At 43.3% G+C, this 20674-nt stretch overlaps 1 protein-coding gene across 1 annotated transcript in view; it reads left to right on the forward strand.

The window, feature by feature from the left end:
* LOC306969136 (voltage-dependent T-type calcium channel subunit alpha-1I-like) overlaps positions 1–20674 on the forward strand; it is a 460402-nt gene that overhangs the window by 304356 nt on the left and 135372 nt on the right. The window contains 2 exon segments of the mRNA XM_079564736.1: positions 11758–12103; positions 19412–19504. Of these exon segments, the coding sequence (XP_079420862.1) occupies positions 11758–12103; positions 19412–19504 (439 nt within the window).

Raw genomic sequence — 20674 nt, forward strand, 5'->3', positions numbered from 1 at the left:
AGAGTGTTGCTGATTTCTGGAGATATTTTTTTGTGTGTAATTCATGCAGTTCTTATAATTGAAGAGTTAAGTGGCGCTAGGCTAGTGCTTGTCTATGGTATCAGCTAGCCTGCATTAAAAACAGTGTGACCCGCTCCACAGAGCACCTGAGGCAAATCACTTATAACACCAGACTAACCATATAAATGTCTGTGTTGATAGAATACTTTTTGGAATATAACTGACCTTGCATCACATGAATGATCGTATTTTGAGGGACTATTTTCTAGCAGATCACTCCGCCGCCGCGTAGCTTATACAACCACGAAGCTGATGCTGCTCAAATATAAGTAAATGCAAAATGGTTAAAATTACTCTGTTGACACAAACATTTATATGGTTAGTCTGGTGTTATAAGTGATTTGCCTCAGGTGCTCTGTGGAGCGGGTCAGACTGTTTTTAATGCAGGCTAGCTGATACCATAGACAAGCACTAGCCTAGCGCCACTTAACTCTTCAATTATAAGAATTGCATGAATTACAAAAGAAATATCTCCAGAAATCAGCAACACTCTGGATAACTAGGAAATGAGGCCCTATGTCAAAAATCCTGAAATATCACTTTAAATACTTTGGATACTTCAAAAAGCGATTAGTAGTGACAGACAGTCCGTCACTCAATAGCGCCCGTGTGAAACATGGAAGACATTTGTTCCACTTCACATGAATTAGGAACTAAGAAATAAATGTCTAAAATTTGTACCGAAACAGTTCAATACTTTACGTGTACCGCTACATCCCTGCTTTAGATGAACTTTTTTTGGTTTCCAGCTACTGAGTCTATCGTTTTTCCAAAGCTACTAGCAACGGACTGATTTCTCTAGCTAAAACAAACAGAAAAGGTTGTAATTGTTGTAATATTGGCTAGCTCAGACCGACTTGAAGTTCAGAAGCTTATAGACTTGTCAACAAAAACACGAAGTTTCGGTTTGTCGCAGACATTTTTCATACGCAGTTTTCCATTAAGCGAGTTCCAGACCATTTGCATTCCATAAACTAATTCCTGCCACTGTGACGGTTCGTTCCATTGCTTTGGAATTGAACCATTTTTTTGTCCGTTCCTTTCCAATTGAACTGACTTTTTCTTGGTCTTCTTTCTTGGGTGTTCCTTGGCGATGTGTTGTATTTGCTTAAAAAGACAGTTGACAGAATGACACTAGCACAGGCGTGACATCCATTCTCTGATTAGAAGACCATAGGGTGCGTTCATTGCTCCCCTCCCAAGTGCTCGTTTGTCTCATTTCGTGACTCAAAACATGATTGCGCTCCAGCTGCACGCATCCATATTCATGACTCCGTGTGACGGCATCACCTTCTGTGCAGTCATGGAGGCTTTTTACACCAGTGAGAAAGAAGATTGTTTGAACTGGGAGATCTGCCCAAAGACGGAGGAAAAGGTTTGTTTCAAAAGATCAAGATCTGGGCTTGGGTCCTGGTGGGTAAGAAAGGGAGAGGAGGCTGGATTTGTGAGAGGAAAATGTTTCTCATGTGGATCAAGACGGGATAAGAATTACCTACAGACCTCGGGACGTCTGTGATGTTTTATGGGCATTCGCAATGTTCACCGAATGATGACAACAGTTCTGGGTTTGTTTGTAGGTGCTTTGCTTTAGCGACAAAGATCAACATCTGTGTTATGTCTTTGGGATGTTGCTCTTCTTATTAAACAGCTCTTGCCTTTTTCAATTTCTTCAACTTGATGGCCCCTCCTGGAACCCCCACCTTGACGTGATGGAGGGGTTTGAGCGCCCGAATGATCCTGGGGGCTCTGTTGTCGGGGGCTTCGTGCACCTGGTAGGGTCTCCCATGGCAAACAGGTCCTAGGTGACGGGTCAGACAAAGAGCGGTTCAGAAGCCCCTGATGAGAGACCAACAGGCCCGGTTAGTCGCGAGGCCGTCCTTCTGTGGACCCACCACCTGCAGGAGGAACCATAAGGGGCTGGTGCAATGTGATTTGGGCAGCTCCAACAGCTGCCCCCACGACCCGGCAACGGACAAGTGGAAGAAAATGGATGGATGGATCAACCTGATGTAGCCTTATAATGGTCTCAACTTATACAGTACAGCTCTTTTCTTCCTTCATCAGACCCAAAGCGCTTTACAGGAAAGGAACCAGTCACCCATTCACGCAAAATCAAGCAAGTGAGTTTCTGATCTCTGAAATCCATTTTACTCGTTATATTTGCATGTAGGAAGTCATTCAGAGCATGGCTCAGAGAGGACCTTCGCACGCTTCTATGTAGTTCTGTTTTTTATCGATGATGCAACTATTTATAAGAGCGCCTATTTTAAGTTAGGATTAAACAACAAGGAGCCGTGCATTAGACGGTTATAATGCAATCTCTCTCCGCCGCTGTGAGGATCGCCGTCAGGCTCAACGAAACAACATCAGCACACGCTGCATCGCAAAACAACAGGACAAACCAGCACTTTTCTGTGGAAGTAAACACTGCTAGTATGCAGCACTCCTGGGCAGGAGTTATTTCACTTTTTTGCTGTTTAACCTGAAGCTAGCCAGCTACCTGAAGCTCAATTGTTTATGCAAGCAGCTGCGGTGGAGTCGCTTATACCTTGGTCCCGTGAACTGAAACTTTACTAATCCAGCCAAATATGCTTAAGTGAAGGGACCGTTTGCAATAGAAATGGAAAGCTCATATTTTTTTAACAGTAGGCTGACCTAGCTACTTACTCTCCTCTACTTGACATTTATCAAAAGTTTTGTTTTGGCCAAAAATGTTGAAATGAAGCAAAATCCACGTCATTCATTCCTGTTAGCCGACTTGTCACCAAACATAAGCTAGTTAAGCGTTTTTCTGATTCAGCTGTGTTATGCTATGGCGATGCCCGCAGCGGAGTGATATCCCAGTGATTTAACTACCGGACTACGTGTGCGGTTATACGAGAATAATGCACGCCTGTTAGCCTTGGAATTCTCACTGACCGTGGTATAAAGCGGTACTAAGTAACTTGTTTACCTTAATAAATCCTTTCCGTAGTCCCTATGGGGGTAGTACATGTGTTAATGGGATGATTGGAGGGTCTTTCATCTCCCGCTGGTGTTTCTGTCCAGAAAACCACAATAGCAACTTTCCTGCCTCTGGGTTGGAGTCACCAATACACATTAATGGAATCACGAAGAGGAAGCTAACAGGCTAACAGGCAAAGCTAACTGTGGGCTTGCGCCACTTAAAGAGTATTTACAGCCAAGTTTGAGAGAAAAAAAATGATCTCCATTGTGTAATTGGATTTACAATATCCCTCTCTCTCCCTTTGTCTTTTCTGTCAGTGTAGTATTTACTCTCACAGACAATTAATGAGTAAAAAACGCGACATGGTACGACACCTGCAGTGGCGCTTATGGCCTCTCGGGGTATGAGTTACTTAGCACTGCTTTAAGTCTTTTCTTATTTCCCAGAGTCTTTTCGATTTACTCTGATGTAAAATGCAAAGAAAGGATTGGTTTAGAAGTAAAAATGTATTGGTTTATGCCGAAAATCTCGACTTTTCATTGCAATTTTTGAAATCAGGCTTTTTGTCGTGCAACAATCACAAAAAAAAAAAAAATCCTGGAAGGACTAATTTTTGCTTGAAATTACCGACATGACAGACTCCCTCGGCAATAGAAACTCCGTAGCATCAGTCATTTTTACTCTTTACTTGCAATCCCAAGGTCATTCTTACACCATGCGAATACGGATATTACAGTGTATATCTGTCTTGGTATCTAGAAAATATATTACGCTCATTTGTGATGATTAATAGCCTTTTTTTTATTCTTTCCTATACGTTGAGTGCAAACTTGTCCATAATATTTCATGTAAAGTCGGTTCCTGAATGATTGTGCTCCCCTTAGGTGCGGTTCCTCTGTTTGCTCCTGAAGCCAGGTGTGGTTCCGGATCCTTTTATCACGGCGATGGCGGTCATTATCCTGCTTAGAGGCGCCGCTTCCGTGTAATTAGTGAGATTGGAAAAGGTGACGGCGAAAGCTCTCGTGCGGCCGAGTGTTAGCTCCGAGAACGGGGGTCGAGTGCTGCCGCGGAGTAAGTGGAACTCCTTTGGTGTTTGAAACGCAGCACCTTTGACATGGGCCTCTTTCGTCTGAGTGGGTCATGAGCACTCTAGCTCTGTGGAGTTTGGAAAGGTAACTTTGCATATAACATGACATAAACTTGATGTGTGTCAAAAAAAAACAGACCAAACTTTCTTTCCCATGCTGGTTGATCCACAAATATCGATGTTTGGTATCCACGTGTTGTATGTACGGCGACTGAGATGATCCAAATATGGTCATTTCTTTTTAATAAACTCAAGTAGTGATGTTTTCTGTACATAAATGAGAGAAAATGGTTTCTGGAAAAGGCTCGCGACCCACTGAAAACGGTTCCGTGACCCACTTTTTGGTCCCGACCCACCAGTCGAGAACCACATCCAAAAGTCTCACCGATAATCCTGTACTCTGTGCACGAGGCCATCTTGTACACGATAGCAATACACTTCCTTGTTTGGGACATGAGGACGATCTCTAATAAAACGCTCTATCCGACATGAAGCTTGTTGACATGACAAACGTGGCGACCATCTTGTGATCGTACCTCCCCGCCTGCCTTCACTCAGCCACACACCGCCCCGCTATACTTCCGCCCGGCTCGGAGCCTCGAAGGCCGGGCGGGATAGCTAACCGTTGCCCCTGGGGTCTGTGAGCTGTCCCTGGGAGACAATAGTAAAAAGCAGCCATTTCATAAGCACTGACAGCCTCTGGTTATCTCTCTCTGTCTAATACAACTTTATCGTGTCTGTGTTTACAACGTGAGAACATCAGCCAAGTCAAAAAACAAGTCCGTAGCCGAGCTGCTAACCGCTCGCCCGGAGCTAACTAGCTCCTTAGCAGCGCCTAGATCCAGTGAAAACAAGAATTATGCAATATTAATGTCAATACAGCCAGTAACTTTATAAAGCAGCGTTTCAGATGATCACACACTGAGCCGGGCTTGATGTGGTTTATTGTGGACTTTTCATCAACAATGAGCTGTAGGCGATTGGAACAAGCTAACGGAGCTAACCTGGAATAACCATTGTCCACCTGCACAAATAATAGTCCTTTATTTAGACATATGGGCTGGATATGGGCTTAAATACTAGGAAGATCCTTGCGTAGATGGTGTGTATAGCTATAGTCAAAGATCCATAGGACATGGCAGTAACAAAGAGGGACTAGTTAGAACTAAAACAGCAGTTATATTTCAGTCAAGAGCTCCGACTACGCTTCAGAACACGTTCAAAATCACTCGCCCCTGACGTCTAAACCAATCAGCGGTTTTGTTTAGCCCAATATCACAACAGGAGTCGCCTCACCGGGCTGCACAAACCATTAAGGCAATAAAACAGAACAGGAAAGTCTCCATCGCGTTCAGGCTGAATGCAGTATGATAGCAACAGGAAGTGCACTAGGCCACGAACGGTGTCATTTTTTTATCACAGCGCCGCTCAGTGGATGAAATCCTGGGAGAGCAGAATTATAATCTACAGTTATTCACTTTAAAGGAACAGGCCACTGTTTTTCCATACTGAGATATGTTCTTTCCTGAGCTTAGACGAGTTCATACGTACCTGTCCGGTCTTTGTGCCCGTGGAAGAGCCTGGTCGTTTCTAACTCCACCCCCGTTTGGAGCTATAGGAAAACATTGGGAGAGGCTAAATGCTAGCAACATCTTTGGTCGTTTTCCGTGACTGAGGGCACACACAAAGACCAGACAGGCACGTATGAACTCGTCTAAGCTCAGGTAAGAACATATCTCAGTATGGAAAAACGGCGGCCTGTTCCTTTAACGCTTTGACTGAAACACATGAGTTTGACATTATTTATGTGTCTCCATTGCACTGGACAGAGCGAACAGAAGCGCACCATGAAAGGAGCACCTAATCCATGTGAGTCAGTCAGTCCTCTCTCCCCGCTGCGTCTGGACGGCTCTGCGGCGCTTGCGGTATTTGCAGGTGTGCTCCCAGCGTGGCGCCGGGGTTTGCCGTGCCACGCTGCGCACTGCCAAGTCACCAGCAGGGGGCCCTCATTCATGCTCCAGCTCTGCGGCAGGGCGCTCGCTCTGCCTTTGATTTGAACCTTTGTGTGGCTCCCCTCTCTCCAGCTGAGCGCCGTGTTACTGCCGGCTCTCGCGGCGCACTGGGCGAGCGCGTGTGGCGCCGACATGGGTGGCTTCGCGCTCCGTGTTGTGTTACGGGTTAAAAAAACATCAGCTCGGAGAGTAAAGGTGGGCAGTTGGTCCCGGCCGGTGCTGCGATCCCGTGGACGTGCACTGCTTATGTGCTCCACAAATGTGTCAGGGAGATTAGAGACCACGCTCACTGTCTCTGAAACGATCAAGTCTAGCAACATTGGACGGAAAAGGTGTAGAGCAGAAAACAGTAACATCCAGTATCTGACTGTCTCTATTTTAAACTCAGTGGATATGGAGGGCATTGTATTTAGAACGGCCCAGTCAGTCCCTTTCGTCTTTACTGTTTTTCTGCTGTTCTTCTCTTAAAACAATTAGCATCAAATGTTTTTTTATGGTTTAATCTAAGGCACGTCATTTCAGACATGCGTAACATGACTTGACGCATCCGAATAGGGTTCTTCAATGCGTGCATCGTAGGGCTGCTCGATTATTGAAAAAATAATAATCTTTATTTTATTTATTTATTAATCAAAACACCACACTACACTTTATGTTTTCTGAACAGTCATAAAAGTACAAATGATTTCAAGTACGCCTTGATAAAAGAGAGGTCCCTGTTTCACACCTGCCCCCTGCTGGCCAGCCCTCACACCTGCGCAAGCAAACTGAGCAGCGCGGCCTGAAGACATCATCACACAGCACTGTTTGTTTTTATGTCAGGCAAAAGCATGAGCCATGGCACGTGAAAAGCCAAGGGGAAATAATCCTAGCGGTCTGAAATAACGCAAGTCTGCTTTGCAAAAAAAAAAGCAAAAAAAAACATTTATAATCGATTTTTTGCGATTATGCTAATTTTGTAATTGTTTACTGTTGTAACCGATTACAAAATTAGCGTAATCGTAATCGAATTTCGATTAATTGCACAGCCCTAATGCATCGGTTTGTAACATGACGTGATGTTGGGCTTTACAAAACCATTAAACTTGAACTTGAACTTTTGGATGCCAACCTTTTTTATCCAAATGTCATGATTCACCCTCGATTTGTTCACAACCGCATGTTTTTTCATGGCGGTGATTCGTAGCGAACAAATGGCTGTTTTCTCTGATGGAACGCTCATCGAAGGGCTTGGACACGGAGCAACCAAAAGGCTGGTCAGGCTGGTGGTGGTAGCAGCTCTGTCAATTCAAAATTTGTGATTCCCGGTCACACAGTTAGATCCGTGGCATCCGTGACTTGTCGTTTTGTGTAAATCCATCACACAATAATGAATAATAGTAATAAGAGTTTGAGCACAGACTGGATTACAAGCTTGTCGAAGGTGATGGACTCTACAGTAGGCCTGTCACGATAACACATTTTGAAGTTCGATATATTGAGGCAGGAATGTATCACGATAAACGATATTATTGACTCTAGCGATACTAGATACTGTCAACTCTCAGGCATAAAAATGACAGTAAACCTTTGTTCTAAAAGTGCATCATATATCATACAATACCACACAAGCTGCAATAAACATGAAATATAATGAAACATTAGTTTTAGAGTTTTAGAGTTTTACAAAGAAAGAATAGGGGGGAAATGCTAATAAATCAACAGACGATAAATATCGAGCCCAAAAATATATCGCTTAGCTGTGATTTATTGTACGATAAGTCGATATACTAATTATCGTGACAGCCCTACTCTACAGTTCAGAGAATTTTCGTTAAAGGGATATTTCAGGATTTTTGACATAGGGCCTGATTTGCCTCAGGTGCACTGTGGAGCGGGTCAGACTGTTTTAAATGCAGGCTAGCTGATATCATAGAAATGCGCTAGCCGTGCATTAGCCTAGCACCACGAAACTCTTCAAATATAAGAACTGCTTGAATTACAAAAAAAAACATCTCCAGAAATCAGCATCACTCTGGATAACTAGGAAATGAGGCCCTGTGTCAAAAATCCTGAAATATCCCTTTAAGAGTGGCAAAACATCGGATATATCTGTAGCTGGAGGACAAAGCGAAAGACCAGGAAGAGCGAGAGGGAAAAGAGGAGTTGCCTCACATGCGTACAGTACGTACCACATTCTGCGGTGCTTAACATTCGTAATGTGGCGATTCACATTATGATGTATAGCGGAGTGTGTACTAGCAGTTTGGGTGCGGAAGAAGGAGACGGACTAAATATGCAGGATCACTGATATGCACTAATGAAACACAACTACCTTGGGTCAGCCGGAATACGTGCTTCGTCTTTTCTTTACAAAGATGCGTCGTCTGGGACCTGGTGTCATCTCTGTACGTTCTGACGGTCATTCTGGCGACTTATAGTCCACTATAAGTCGCTCCGGAGTATAAGTCGCACCAGCCTTGGCAGCTACCCGGGCATGGAGGCGTGACTGCACCATTGACAAGCCTCTCCCGGCAGCACGTTGTTCAGAGTAACCACGGCTGTGTGAAAATAACAAACATGTGAAATTATATGTTTTGATATGTAAGTCGCAACCCAGCCAAACCAAATTATGCAAAAAAAGTGTGATTTATAGTCCAGAAAATATGGTATGTTTTTATTACTGTCTAGACTAGAGTTTAGCTCCGTGTTTGACCTCAAGCTTCATCTGCTCGTGCCCAACACATGAACCCTTCCTTTTCGCTGTCAAAAAGACTTCAACGCTGCTCTAGCTTTAGGCGGGAAATGATCAGTTCGATTTACGGTCAGACATTTATCAGACTCACTCTCTGAATGTGTCCATTTAAGGTGAGACGCCGCAGGCAAAGCTACAACATCTCTGTGTTCAGGTTTGGCAACAGTTTGCTCTCTTAGGGCCTGGTTAACATAGCCACGAGCTAAATGGAAAGTAACTCTTAAAAGTCGCACTGTTTACACTCTGTTTCACAGCTGTACCTGATTTATCATGACAATTATTATTAGTGGCACAAATCAGAACATGTATCCAAACACCACAAAGAAAAACATAGCCTAATATTCACAATATAGCTTATATCAATTACATTACATCCAGTTTCTTTAATGTAATGTAATTATGTAGATGGAATGTAGATTTATTGTACCTTTTGTAGGCCATTTTCTCAAAAACAGTTAAAATTCCTCCTACAGTCACTAAATTGTGATTTAGTAAGCTTCTAATTCCTAAAAGCAAAATTAAACTATATATTTGTTTTGTATAGTTTGTTTACTTCTTAACTACTTTAACCAAACACATTTTCTCCGGTTCGATTTTACCCAAATCTAAAAGCTTCTCGTCTGGAGCTTAAAGCCTAAAGGCCAGAATAATGCCTCATTTGAAAGCTAAGACCTACAAAACTGATCTGAGATTGTTGACGCATTGTGGCATCACTGCACTATTATTAAAAAATAGAAAATGATGACATTTGATAACTTCATCAGTTTCTCCTTTATAAAAACTATATTCAAGTGTCTTAATGGTCTTGCTCCGTCTGTAATGTGTCAGTTAGTACAAAAATACACTAATCCAGGAGTGAGTACCAGAGCTGGAGTAAGCGGGAACTGCAGAGTGAAATGGTGCAAAACTGCAAAACTGCTCTGGGTCAGTCTGCGTTCTCAGTGAAAGGGACTCAGTTATGGAATACTTTGCCACTGGAGTTAAAGTCCCAAATGGACCTGAGACTTTTCTCACAAAAGCTGAAGCTGTGGCTGAAGAACAAACTAAAATGTGAACACTGAACTGTGAGGCTGAACTTGGGATGGGAATTGGTCAGATATGTCATCTCTTCTTTCTTTTTATTGTTGAATTGTTTGATGCTTTTCTCTGATTTTTCATTTTTCTGTTCTTTTATAAACCCTCTCAAAAGCCTAACCAGGGACGGGGGCTGCAAATCAGCCGATGGCCAGACGCCTCATGTACAGAACATCGGCCAACGAGTTGGCAATGTTTCCTTGTACTGTCCCTGTCAAATAAACAAATAAATAAATAAAAAACTGTTGTTACTTTGTCAGCGTATTTTCTGTGCTTTTTTTGTCACGCTTTGTTGGAGCCTGTTTTGCTGCATTTTTGTCATTTTTTTGTCCCGTTTTTATCGCTTTTTTATCACTTTTCGCCACTTTTTTGCTACATCTCATTTTTGTCGTTGCTTTGGCACTTTGTTCGAGAAGCTTTTAGATTTGGGTAAAGCCGATCTGGAGAACATGTGCCCGGTTAAAGGAACAGGCCACAGTTCTTCCATACTGTGATGAGTTCTTACCTGAGCTGATACGTACCTGTCTGGTCTTTGTGCCTGTGGAAGAGGCCAAATGCAAACAACATCTTTGGTCGTTTTGCGTGACTGAGCACACGCAGTAAGAACAAACAGTTACGCATCAACTCGTCTAAGCTCAGGGAAGAACATATCTCAGTATGGAAAAACGGTGACCTGTTCCTTTAAAGGGGCTAGGTGCAAGTTCGTGATTTTATACTCACTACTGCCATCTCAGGTCTTATGCGTAACTGCAGCTTCTTTGAGTGACAGTGCAGGATTTTAGAGGCAGTTGTGGCTAATAGGTCTGGGCTCATTCTACACATTAGGACATAGCTGGAACATGTAGGGGGAGGAAAATACATAATTTTAACATTTTTAAACCCTGTATAGTCCCTTTAAAGGAATAGGCCACCGTTTTTACATACTGAGATATGTTCTTACCTTAGCTTTGACGAGTTCTTTAGGACCTGTCTGATCTTCCCCCGTGCCTTCAGTCACGTAAACACAGCGCAGACGGCGTTAGCATTTAGCCTCTCCCTCTCTCCTCTATAGCTCCAAAACAGGTCAAGATAGAAGCTACCAAGCTCTTCCACGTTTTCCCTATTTAAATTTGGTTACGTGAAGTGTTCCACTACAAAGTATAATCACACAAAATTAAGCGGATAAAAGGGGGAACTATATTGAAAGGCGTAGTAATACCAGGAGTAGTTCGAAATCCGCGCATCCGCGTTCACTTTACTGCGCAGTAATCTTCACTTTACTGTGCGGATGCCAAACTACTCCTGGTATTATTACGCCATACAATATAGATCCCCTTTTATCCGCTTAGAAAATCCACATTGTTTAATTTTGTGTAATTATACTTTGTAGTGGAACACTTCACGTAACCATATTTAAATAGGGAAAACATGGAAGAGCTTGGTAGCTTCTATCTTGACCTGTTTTGGAGCTATAGAGGAGAGAGGGAGAGGCTAAATGCTAACGCCGTCTGTGCTGTGTTTACGTGATTGAAGGCACGGGGGAAGATCAGACAGGTCCTAAAGAACTCGTCAAAGCTCAGGTAAGAACATATCTCAGTTCCTTTAAGGCAGGTGTAGAGGTCAATAGTGCGCAGTCATCACAAAGTGTTACCGCTCATTTTACTGCATTATAATTTATAATTGGTAATTGTTGAATTAGACAATTATTACAAAATGCTGTTTTGTTAGAAAACAAATTGAGCGTTTTATTCCATGCTGAACTTACATAATGTGGCTCTACAGGCCTTTACAAACCCCCAGTGAAACCTTTGGCTGTAGCGTCTGTGTTCAGAGCCTGCCAGTAAACCGACATCTCTCTCGGCAGCTCGTCGGGCCTGACCCTGCCCGCTCCCTACTACCGGCCGGAGGAGGACGACGCGCGGCCCTTCATCTGCTCGCTGGCGACCGAGAACGGGATCATGTCATGCACGGACGTCCCGGCGAGGCGCGAGGGCGGGCGCACGTGCTGCCTGGACAAGGAGGACGCGGTGCACCGACAGTCCCTGGGGCTGAGCCCGGAGCCGCTGGCCAACGCCAGCGCCGGGGAGGCCCTGGGGCTGTGCATCAACTGGAACCAGTACTACACGCGCTGCCACACGGGCAACGTCAACCCGCACAAGGGCGCCATCAACTTCGACAACATCGTGTACGCCTGGATCGTCATCTTCCAGGTGAGGCTGCTGTGGTGACTGTATATGAGAGGTTGTAATGTTTATCTAAATATTGCTTAGTTTGATCGGGTAATGCCTAAGAATTAATAATATTTTTACACAAGTTAAGTGGGAATTTCTATGACAGTGTTTTGTTGCGACCTGTTTTGTCTCTTGTTCCAGTTTTGTCTTTGACTTATCCTCGAGTTAGTGAGCCTTACCTCAAGATGATTTTTACCTTGTTTGCTCCCATAACATCTTAGTTTTAGTTTGTGAGTACAAAATAGACCAGACTCACCCTTTATGATGCATATTGACATTTTCTTGACTTGCGAGCCGGAGTTTTACAGGAAATCCCTGAAACAGCGCGGCCGAGATAATGCTGTCCAAATGTATGTCTAGGAAAAAAAAGTCCACATTGCCATCCACACCTAAGTGCACATTGTCAGGTACATTAATTGTTCAAATCTCTTTGCAGTTTTATGAACAGCGTCCCAAGTAGGGCTGCTCGATTATTGAAAAAATAATAATCACGATTATTTTTGTCATAATTGAAATCACGATTATTAGTTGCCTTTAAAAAAAAGTCTTTATGTTATTTATATATATATTAATAAAAAAAAACGATGCTGAATATTTTCTGTTTTCTGAACATAAAAGTACAAATGATTTCATGTATGCCTCGATTAAGGAGAGGTCTCTGTTTCACACCTGCCCCCTGCTGGCCAGGCCTCACACCTGCGCAAGCAAACTGAGCAGCGCGGCCTGATGACATCATCACACAGCACTGTTTGTTTTTACGTCAGGCAAAAGCATGAGCCATGGCACCTGAAATGTGAAGAGAAAATAATGCCAGCGCCATCAAATAATGCAAGTCTGCTTTGCCAGAAAAAAAATTGAAAAAAAAAATGAAAAAATGAAAAAAATAATTGAAAAAAATAATAAAAATAATCTATTTTTTTCCGATTATGCTAATTTTGTAATCGTTTAGTGTAATAATCGAAATCGTAATCGAATTTCGATTAATTGCACAGCCCTAGTCCCAAGTGCACTGTTATAGCTTTACAGACTTTACAGACCTGCCTAACAATTTTTATAAAACCTACCTTGATAAACCAAATGCAGCTTGCAGTTATACATAATCTTCCTCAGATAAATAGTAGTACAGCGTGCGAACAACTTTCTTGACCACATTGACCGGTGATCACATAACAGTAGACTGATCTTGCTTGTATTAACTGTGACAATCGGTCCTCCGGGAGGACGACTTCATCTCAAAGTTCTCCCAGCAGCTGGCAATGTGTCCCGGTCTGAACCAAGGTCTTCGAGGAACATGTCGGATGTGGGACGGTTATTTGTAATAATAATGCATTGGTTTTATAGCACTTTATAGCGCTTTTCTGGACACTCAAAGACGCTATACATTGTATTATTCATTCACTCCATACTTGGTGGTGGTAAGCCACAACTAGTCTCACCAACCAGACTCCGCTTCTTTACAGAAGAGGGTCTGGCAACACTCCATCGCGCGCTTTCAAAGGAAGTGACGCAGCGATATGGAGCCTACCGACCAATCAGAGCAGCTCCCTGAACGTCACGTTGTTGCGCCTTTGTTTTGTAGTTTTTCAACACAAGCAACCACTTCACGTAATGCTCCGGTTTGCTTGTATTCTTAAGTTTCTGACATAAACGACAGAAGTCATTTACTGAACTCCATGTGGCAGGAGCGCCATTGTTAATGTCCCAATGATACAACTTTCTTGTCGCTGTTTCTGTCGTCACATCCGCTATGTTCTCATTGGCTGTTTTGCGCTTCGGTTGTCCCACATTAGTCCCGCCTCCAGCAGTAGCTTTTCTACGAGAGGGTCCCCAGACTAGTCTCCTGTTTATTAATTAATAAACATCGGAGATTAGTCTGGATGCCAGGCTAAGCCACAACTGCCCTGGGGTAGACTGACGGAAGCGAGGCAACCAGTCTGCGCCATCGGCCCCTCCGACCACCACCACTCACACACTCACTACAGTCACAAGGCATCCTGGTGTTTCCCAAACGGTCTCCCATCCAAGTACCGACCAGGCCCTTCCCTGCATAGCTTAGGTGTGACGGGATCGGGCAGAGCAAAGGCGGTGTGGTGGAAAATCTCCGAGTACAAAGTGCTCATTTGCGCACTTCGACGTGAAGCAGAACTTGAGCTTATAAAAACAAGCAAACGAAGCACCTCAACAATCGTTAAAACCAGCACAGTCTTGAGGCATTCGTGCTGTTTCTGATGTAAACATCGTTTGCCTGCGTGACGAGAGAGCAGATTTGGTCACAGGCACTAACGTTACAGGCTAGTGTTGCTAACTAGCCGCTAACGCCGTTTTATGCCCCGGGACTTATTCATCTGAAAAAACTAACCCAGCGACTAAAAAAGTCCTCAGAAAATCCAACTTACAGAGATCCAGCATGTCCACTTTGAGCCAAAATGAGCTGCAGTAAAATAAATCAAAATGCTGTAGCTACTGGATAAGTTGCTACAAACACACGAGAAAATCTACATGGAGCTAAAGTAAAGGAGACAAGAGACCATTTAGCTGCAGTAATAAGTAACATCTCAATACTATTGTTAAATAAAAATAGATAAATGAAGAAAGCACAAGCATTGAGGAGCTTTTGGACATGAGCTGTTCTGTTTATGATGGACCATGCAAAAAAAAAAATGATGTTGAATGAAAAGAAAATAAATAAAATGACGTCTGTGCAATTTTGATAAAACTTTTCATAAAAGTGTAGCCTACTTTACTCAAGGAAAAGTAAATAAGTAAATTAACTAACTACAAATCAATCCACTGTGAAAAAGTCAGTCTATAAACCGTCTATAATGCCTTGTACTCGTATTGGTATTCAATATCGGTAAGTACTTAAATCAAAGTTCTCATACTCGTATCGGTTATTAGGGAAAGTGGTGCATCCTTAGGCCAAATCGTAGGAAAATATCTCCATTTTGTGAGATCCTCTGTTACGTGTGGGCAACCGTTCTATTGAAATACATACAATATATCTCATCCTGTGCCCTTTTCCGATAAGAAAGTCAAATAATAATCCCGAAAACATGTCAAACTTGGGAAAATGAGGCAACATTTCGGACCAAAAACAAATTGGACACAGTGAGGAAATGTGTGTTTGCGGATCTCAGCCAGACACGGACCGAGCTGATTTGCACCGTACGCTTGTGCCGCCACGATGCACGGAAAAGGCTGGAGAGGATTCCCAATTAATCAGCGTTGCGAGAAACATTTTTGGCATAAATAACAGCCCGAAGCCTTTACAAATACATCGTGGAATCCTCCAGTCTGAACGAGTGATTTGGAACAGCGATCGGTTTTGATGTCGGGCCTGTGATCGAGCCGGCCCGGGGGCATTAAGGTCAAACGCGAAGATAAAACGTGCCTCTGGTTTCGGTCAATAATCGGAGCAGCTTTTCTGTTGGGGAATGATAATTCAGCTCTAATTCACGCTCACAGTGAACGCCATTAACACTGCAGCGTGGAGTGCAAGGACTGGAGAGACACTGTGTAAATACTGATGAAAAAAAACTACTACCTGTACCTACTAGTTGTTTCCCAATTGGCCAAAAAGGAAATAACATTTTCTTAGGCCTCACAGACTTTCATCTTTGTTGCTTCTGTAACCAATATTGGAGGTTTGAGTGTCTGCCGATATCCGATATTAACCGATACCAAGACTTAATTAAAAGTGGCTGCTGTGGTCTCTTTCCTCCATTATGAGGTCAATAAGTGTTATCTTTACTTGCAAGATTTCACATATTAAGCCTATATCTAAAAATAAACTAATGGAAAAGCAGCAAGCACGGATCCAAGGACTTTTCTACACTAAATATCCTCGGGTATAAGACAGGCTATTGGGTTACATTAATATAAGGCAGTGGTTCTCAACCAAGGGGTTGGGACCCCCAAGGGGGTCGCAAGACAAATTTGGGGGGTCGCCAGATCATGTAGATAAAATATACATACTTTTTTTAACGTATATTATAATATTTTATTGTCGCATGTGTGTGCTATTTTACCAGAGTGCCATTATTGGTTTGTAATTTGATGAATTTTATTTTAGCCATTTGTTTTTTTCTTTGTTTTTAAGAAATATGTAGGCTAATGTTACGATTTCTCACGGTGTGACCCGGGCGTGGGTCACAAACCTCTTTAACTGTTTTAATGGGGGTCACGGCTCCAAAAGGTTGAGAACCACTGATATAAGGTATTCCCGTAGGGAAATTCATTCTCTGCATTTGACCCATCCTCAATGCATGGGCCGGCGCTCGGGGACCCAGCTCCATGATGTGCTGCCGGGCTGGTGGTCAGAAACACCTGGCTGGAGGATTCACCTATTGTACATGTTTTTAGTGGTAGGGGAAACCGGAGTACCCGGAGTACACCTATACAGACACAGGGGAGAACATGCAAACTCCACACAGAAAGACCCCGTCCCTGGTGGGAATCGAACCCGGACCTTCTAGCTGTGAAGCACGAGCGCTAACCGCTGCGCCACCGTGCCGCAATATACAGTAAACAACTCTCAAAAAGTGATCTGATCATTACAACTTGTCAGTAATTCTTCAGTAAAATTCAAAAACTGAAATATAAATACTTATATTTACTTATACAATAGTATTGTATTACTTTCGGTGATTAAAGGTGCATTATGCAACTTTATATGCCAAAAAAAAGGTTGATATCAATTGTTTTGTAGGTTTTCTGGTGAGACGGTCCATCAGCAGTGAAAACCTTCCAAACACTTGATCCTGGCTCATCCTAGAGACCACTGTGATGGAAAGTAAAGGCCATGTTGACTAATCATATCAACTTTTTTTTCCACATAAAAAGTTGCATAATGCACCTTTAAATCATAAGCCACATTCCTAAAGTCCTGGTAAAGTCCGGAATTTTGGAAGCCTGACTTTACCAGGAGCCTGCTGGGGGCGCATGTGTGATTGTGGCTTAGCTTCTGTCCCTTGATTACCGTAGTTGCCGCTAGCATTAGCATGCTGCTGCTAGCGGCGGCATTTTGCGCTGCAATTAAACATACGTTTGAATTCTCCAGGTTCTGAGCTTCAAAATAACATGCACCATGCCCATATTCACTTAGATTTAGTCGGTGAATATTGTGTTTTTAAAACCGTGAGAGTCAAAACAAGTATCGGTTCATTATCGGGTATTTGGAATTGATTCCCGAAATGGTGTTTTTCATATGTCGGCTCTGATATCTGATGCCGGTGTTGGGTCGGTGCATCCCTATGAAACACTGATGTGAAAAGAGGAGTGTCACAACTATTGTCGACTTTCTTAGTTTGAGAGACTTTCACGCTCTGTAGGCCATTAAAGTTTTGTCCACAGATCTAATACGAGGCCACTTGAGCGCAGCTTGTGTTCAAAGTGGTTTCAGATTGCACCAGTCTTCCAGTAAAGCGAGCTCCATCTGTAGCAGCACCCTCACTGCCAGGGAAAATCTGCCACACAACACTTGCCTGTAGCCGAGGTCAAACAGGAAACCATTCACTGTGTATCACCAACTTTTTGTGTTTATTTCACCTTTCTATGCTATTGAATGCATGAAGGGTAGGCGACGTCAAAATCTGGCCCTTTAGCATAGAACCTCTGGTCTCATAGATGATGTTGAGAAATATCAGTACTCATTTTAGAGATCAAATACCAGTTAGACTCCCCCCCAGCTCTGACGAAGCAGGTTCCAAAAAAGGGCATAAGGGCGGGATCTGCACTGTAGACTCGGCCCTTGCGTGACGTGTAGCTCGCGCAGCTCCAATGCTAACAGTCCGACCCTCATCAAGTACGAGATTTCTATAATTCTTCTTACGAAAACCAGTCTGGTCCCCTTAATAGTAACTAACCCAGCGTTATCACGGGAGGAATATCTAGCTCTAGATCAGGGGTGCCCAAACTTTTTGTCTCCGAGGGCCAAAATGAAAAAGGGCCCGTGAGTCGTGGGCCAAACATGGCGATGTCAAGCACGAAAAACACATATAAAAGTTACTTTATTTTATGTACTTTTTATTTTTCGGTAGCCCGCATTTGCATTTGATTCTATCTATGCAAATAACATGCTATATTAAAACAAAAGGGAACTATGGCAAAAGCCTAATTTTAGAAGAACAAAACCAACATTTGTAGCAATTTAGTTCAAAAACAGCACCTACAGTAACTTTACCTCATTCGTTAACTCAAAGAAAATACCACATTAGGTCATTTTGAAAAAGTGTCAGTTCAGCGTCAATTCTTGTATAAGTAAATTTACTACAACATATACTGTTGTTGACGTCAACAGCCTTTGCAATTAAAGTCGGAAAACTGTGAAAGTTGATGCTACAACGCTCTGTAATCGATAAATACCAAGACACCACAACAGTGTTTCCTTAACTTTGCGAAAGGAGTGAAACAGCGCCCCCAATTTGACGCTGGTGGTCAAAAAGTGTACTGCACCCATATTTACCATTGAGAATGAATGGAAGAGAGTTAGCAATAACCACATGCAGCGCAAAAGTAGGTCACTCTCTGGTGGGCCAACAGAATTGATTGGCTTTAAAGTTGTTTTTTAACGTGTCTGAAGTCCAATGCTTTTCAATGGGGGACCAGCGGCGGTATGGAGGTACTACAGCAATGGCGGAGCAAATGGCGACCCCCAGTGTTGTGGCCAAAAAGCAGAGCAGCCAGCAGCCATTGGTTTTGACACCGCAGAAGCGTGATCAAAACACCAGCAGCCCGCCACCCCCATTCCGACAACTGTTGTACATTACATTGGCTGTGGGTGTCTGTCCAGCCCCTGTACAGCCCCCGTTCAGCCCACTTACTGCATTTAGTCTGGAGCTGAAGATCACACAGAGCTCACCTCGACAGCGTGAACATCTTGTCTAGTGTCTCGGGCCCTCAAGGTTCAGCGTCTTCTCTGTCATCACACTGAACGAAAGTCTCATGGAGGTGTCCAAAAGTGGAGACAATATTCAAGATGCCGTGCTTGATGTTGGTCAGAAAGACTCACAGCCAAGAGATGAATGTGTTTGTGAATCTAATCCCTTCCAAATAATCATCAGGGAAAACATTTGGAGATTCTGTTTGGAGAGTTCTTTCCAAAACCGTGCCTCTTCCATCGAGTTCCATCGACCCCAGGGTTTTGGGTTTTCGCGAACACCACGCACCTCTTTGTGCTCGGCCCTTTCACATCGCCAGGCGCCAAAGAATCCTTTATATGTGTATCAAGTCATTCTCCATAGTGGGAAATAAATCTCAATTCAATCTTTCTGCTCTTTTTTGCCGCAGGTCATCACTCTGGAGGGCTGGGTGGAGATCATGTACTACGTGATGGACGCCCACTCCTTCTACAACTTCATCTACTTCATCCTCCTCATCATTGTAAGTACACACCCCGGCGCTCACTCTTAACGCTCTCTACATCATTTTTTATCACGCCGGCGCTCCCGCCCATGTGTGCGCCTGCTGCGTCGCCCCGTAGCCCTGAGAACCCAAGCGGTAACTTCGGTAAATTGTCGGACACTATTGAAATGAAAGGTTCTCATTTTCAAGACAAGTGCACAGCGGTGGTTTGGGACTTTTGATGAATTAGAGGGGAATATTTCCGTAACCCTAGACTGGAGAGTTAATCGACTGGTGGAAATCAATAGCAGCCAAGTGGATGGACTACAGTACAGTCTTTGAAGGCGCTGAGGTGGGAGGTGCAGTATGTGCTGAAATAACCGTAGGAAATGTGCTGAAGTAGACGGCAAATGGATGAACTTTGACTTTGGCAATATGAGGCTTTCACGGTGCATCGTATTGTCTGTCAGTTTGAAGATAATGTGCAGATAGTTTTATTGCCAAATCATAGGGAAATGGAAGTTATGTTAGTTCCAAGGTCTTAGGGTGAATGTCCTGAATCGAGAGGACATCAGATTTTCTCAGATGGGTTGGAGGCCTTAAAAGCAAATGCAATCCTGGCAAAACATGACTTTATAGTGCTTGAATCATGTTTTTGTTTCACTTTAAGGTCATTTGTACCATGGTCTGGGTGAATACTCGATTCTGATTGGCTGGTGGGGGCTAACAAGCGTGCATTATTTTGGTATAACCGCACACGTAGTCCGGTAGTTAAATCACTGGGATATCACTCCGCTGTGGGCATCGCCATAGCAACGCATGACACAGCTGAATCAGATAAAGGCGTAATTAGTGACTGACAGGAACGTATGAGAACGTATGAGCTTTCCATTTCTATTGAAAACGGTTAAGGCACTATTGATGATTTTCAGGCGTACATAAAATGATCCTGCATTGAAGCATATTTGTCTGGATTAGTAAAGTCAAACATAAAAGTTTCAGTTGGGGGGGCCCAGGTGTGAGCGACTCCACCGCAGCTGTTTCCATAAACAGGTGAGCTCCTGTCGTGTTGTGATTCTGTGCTGATGTTGTGTCGTTGAGCCTGACTGAGATCCTCGTAATAGCTGCGGAGAATGACTCAGCCTTCAGTGACCGGCTAATAACCCACACAAAATAGTCCCGGTGGTCTGGCATATTTAGTGAGTTTAG

Source organism: Gobius niger (assembly GCF_951799975.1).
Source record: "Gobius niger genome assembly, chromosome: 10".
In the NCBI taxonomy this organism is placed as follows: Eukaryota; Metazoa; Chordata; class Actinopteri; order Gobiiformes; family Gobiidae; genus Gobius; species Gobius niger.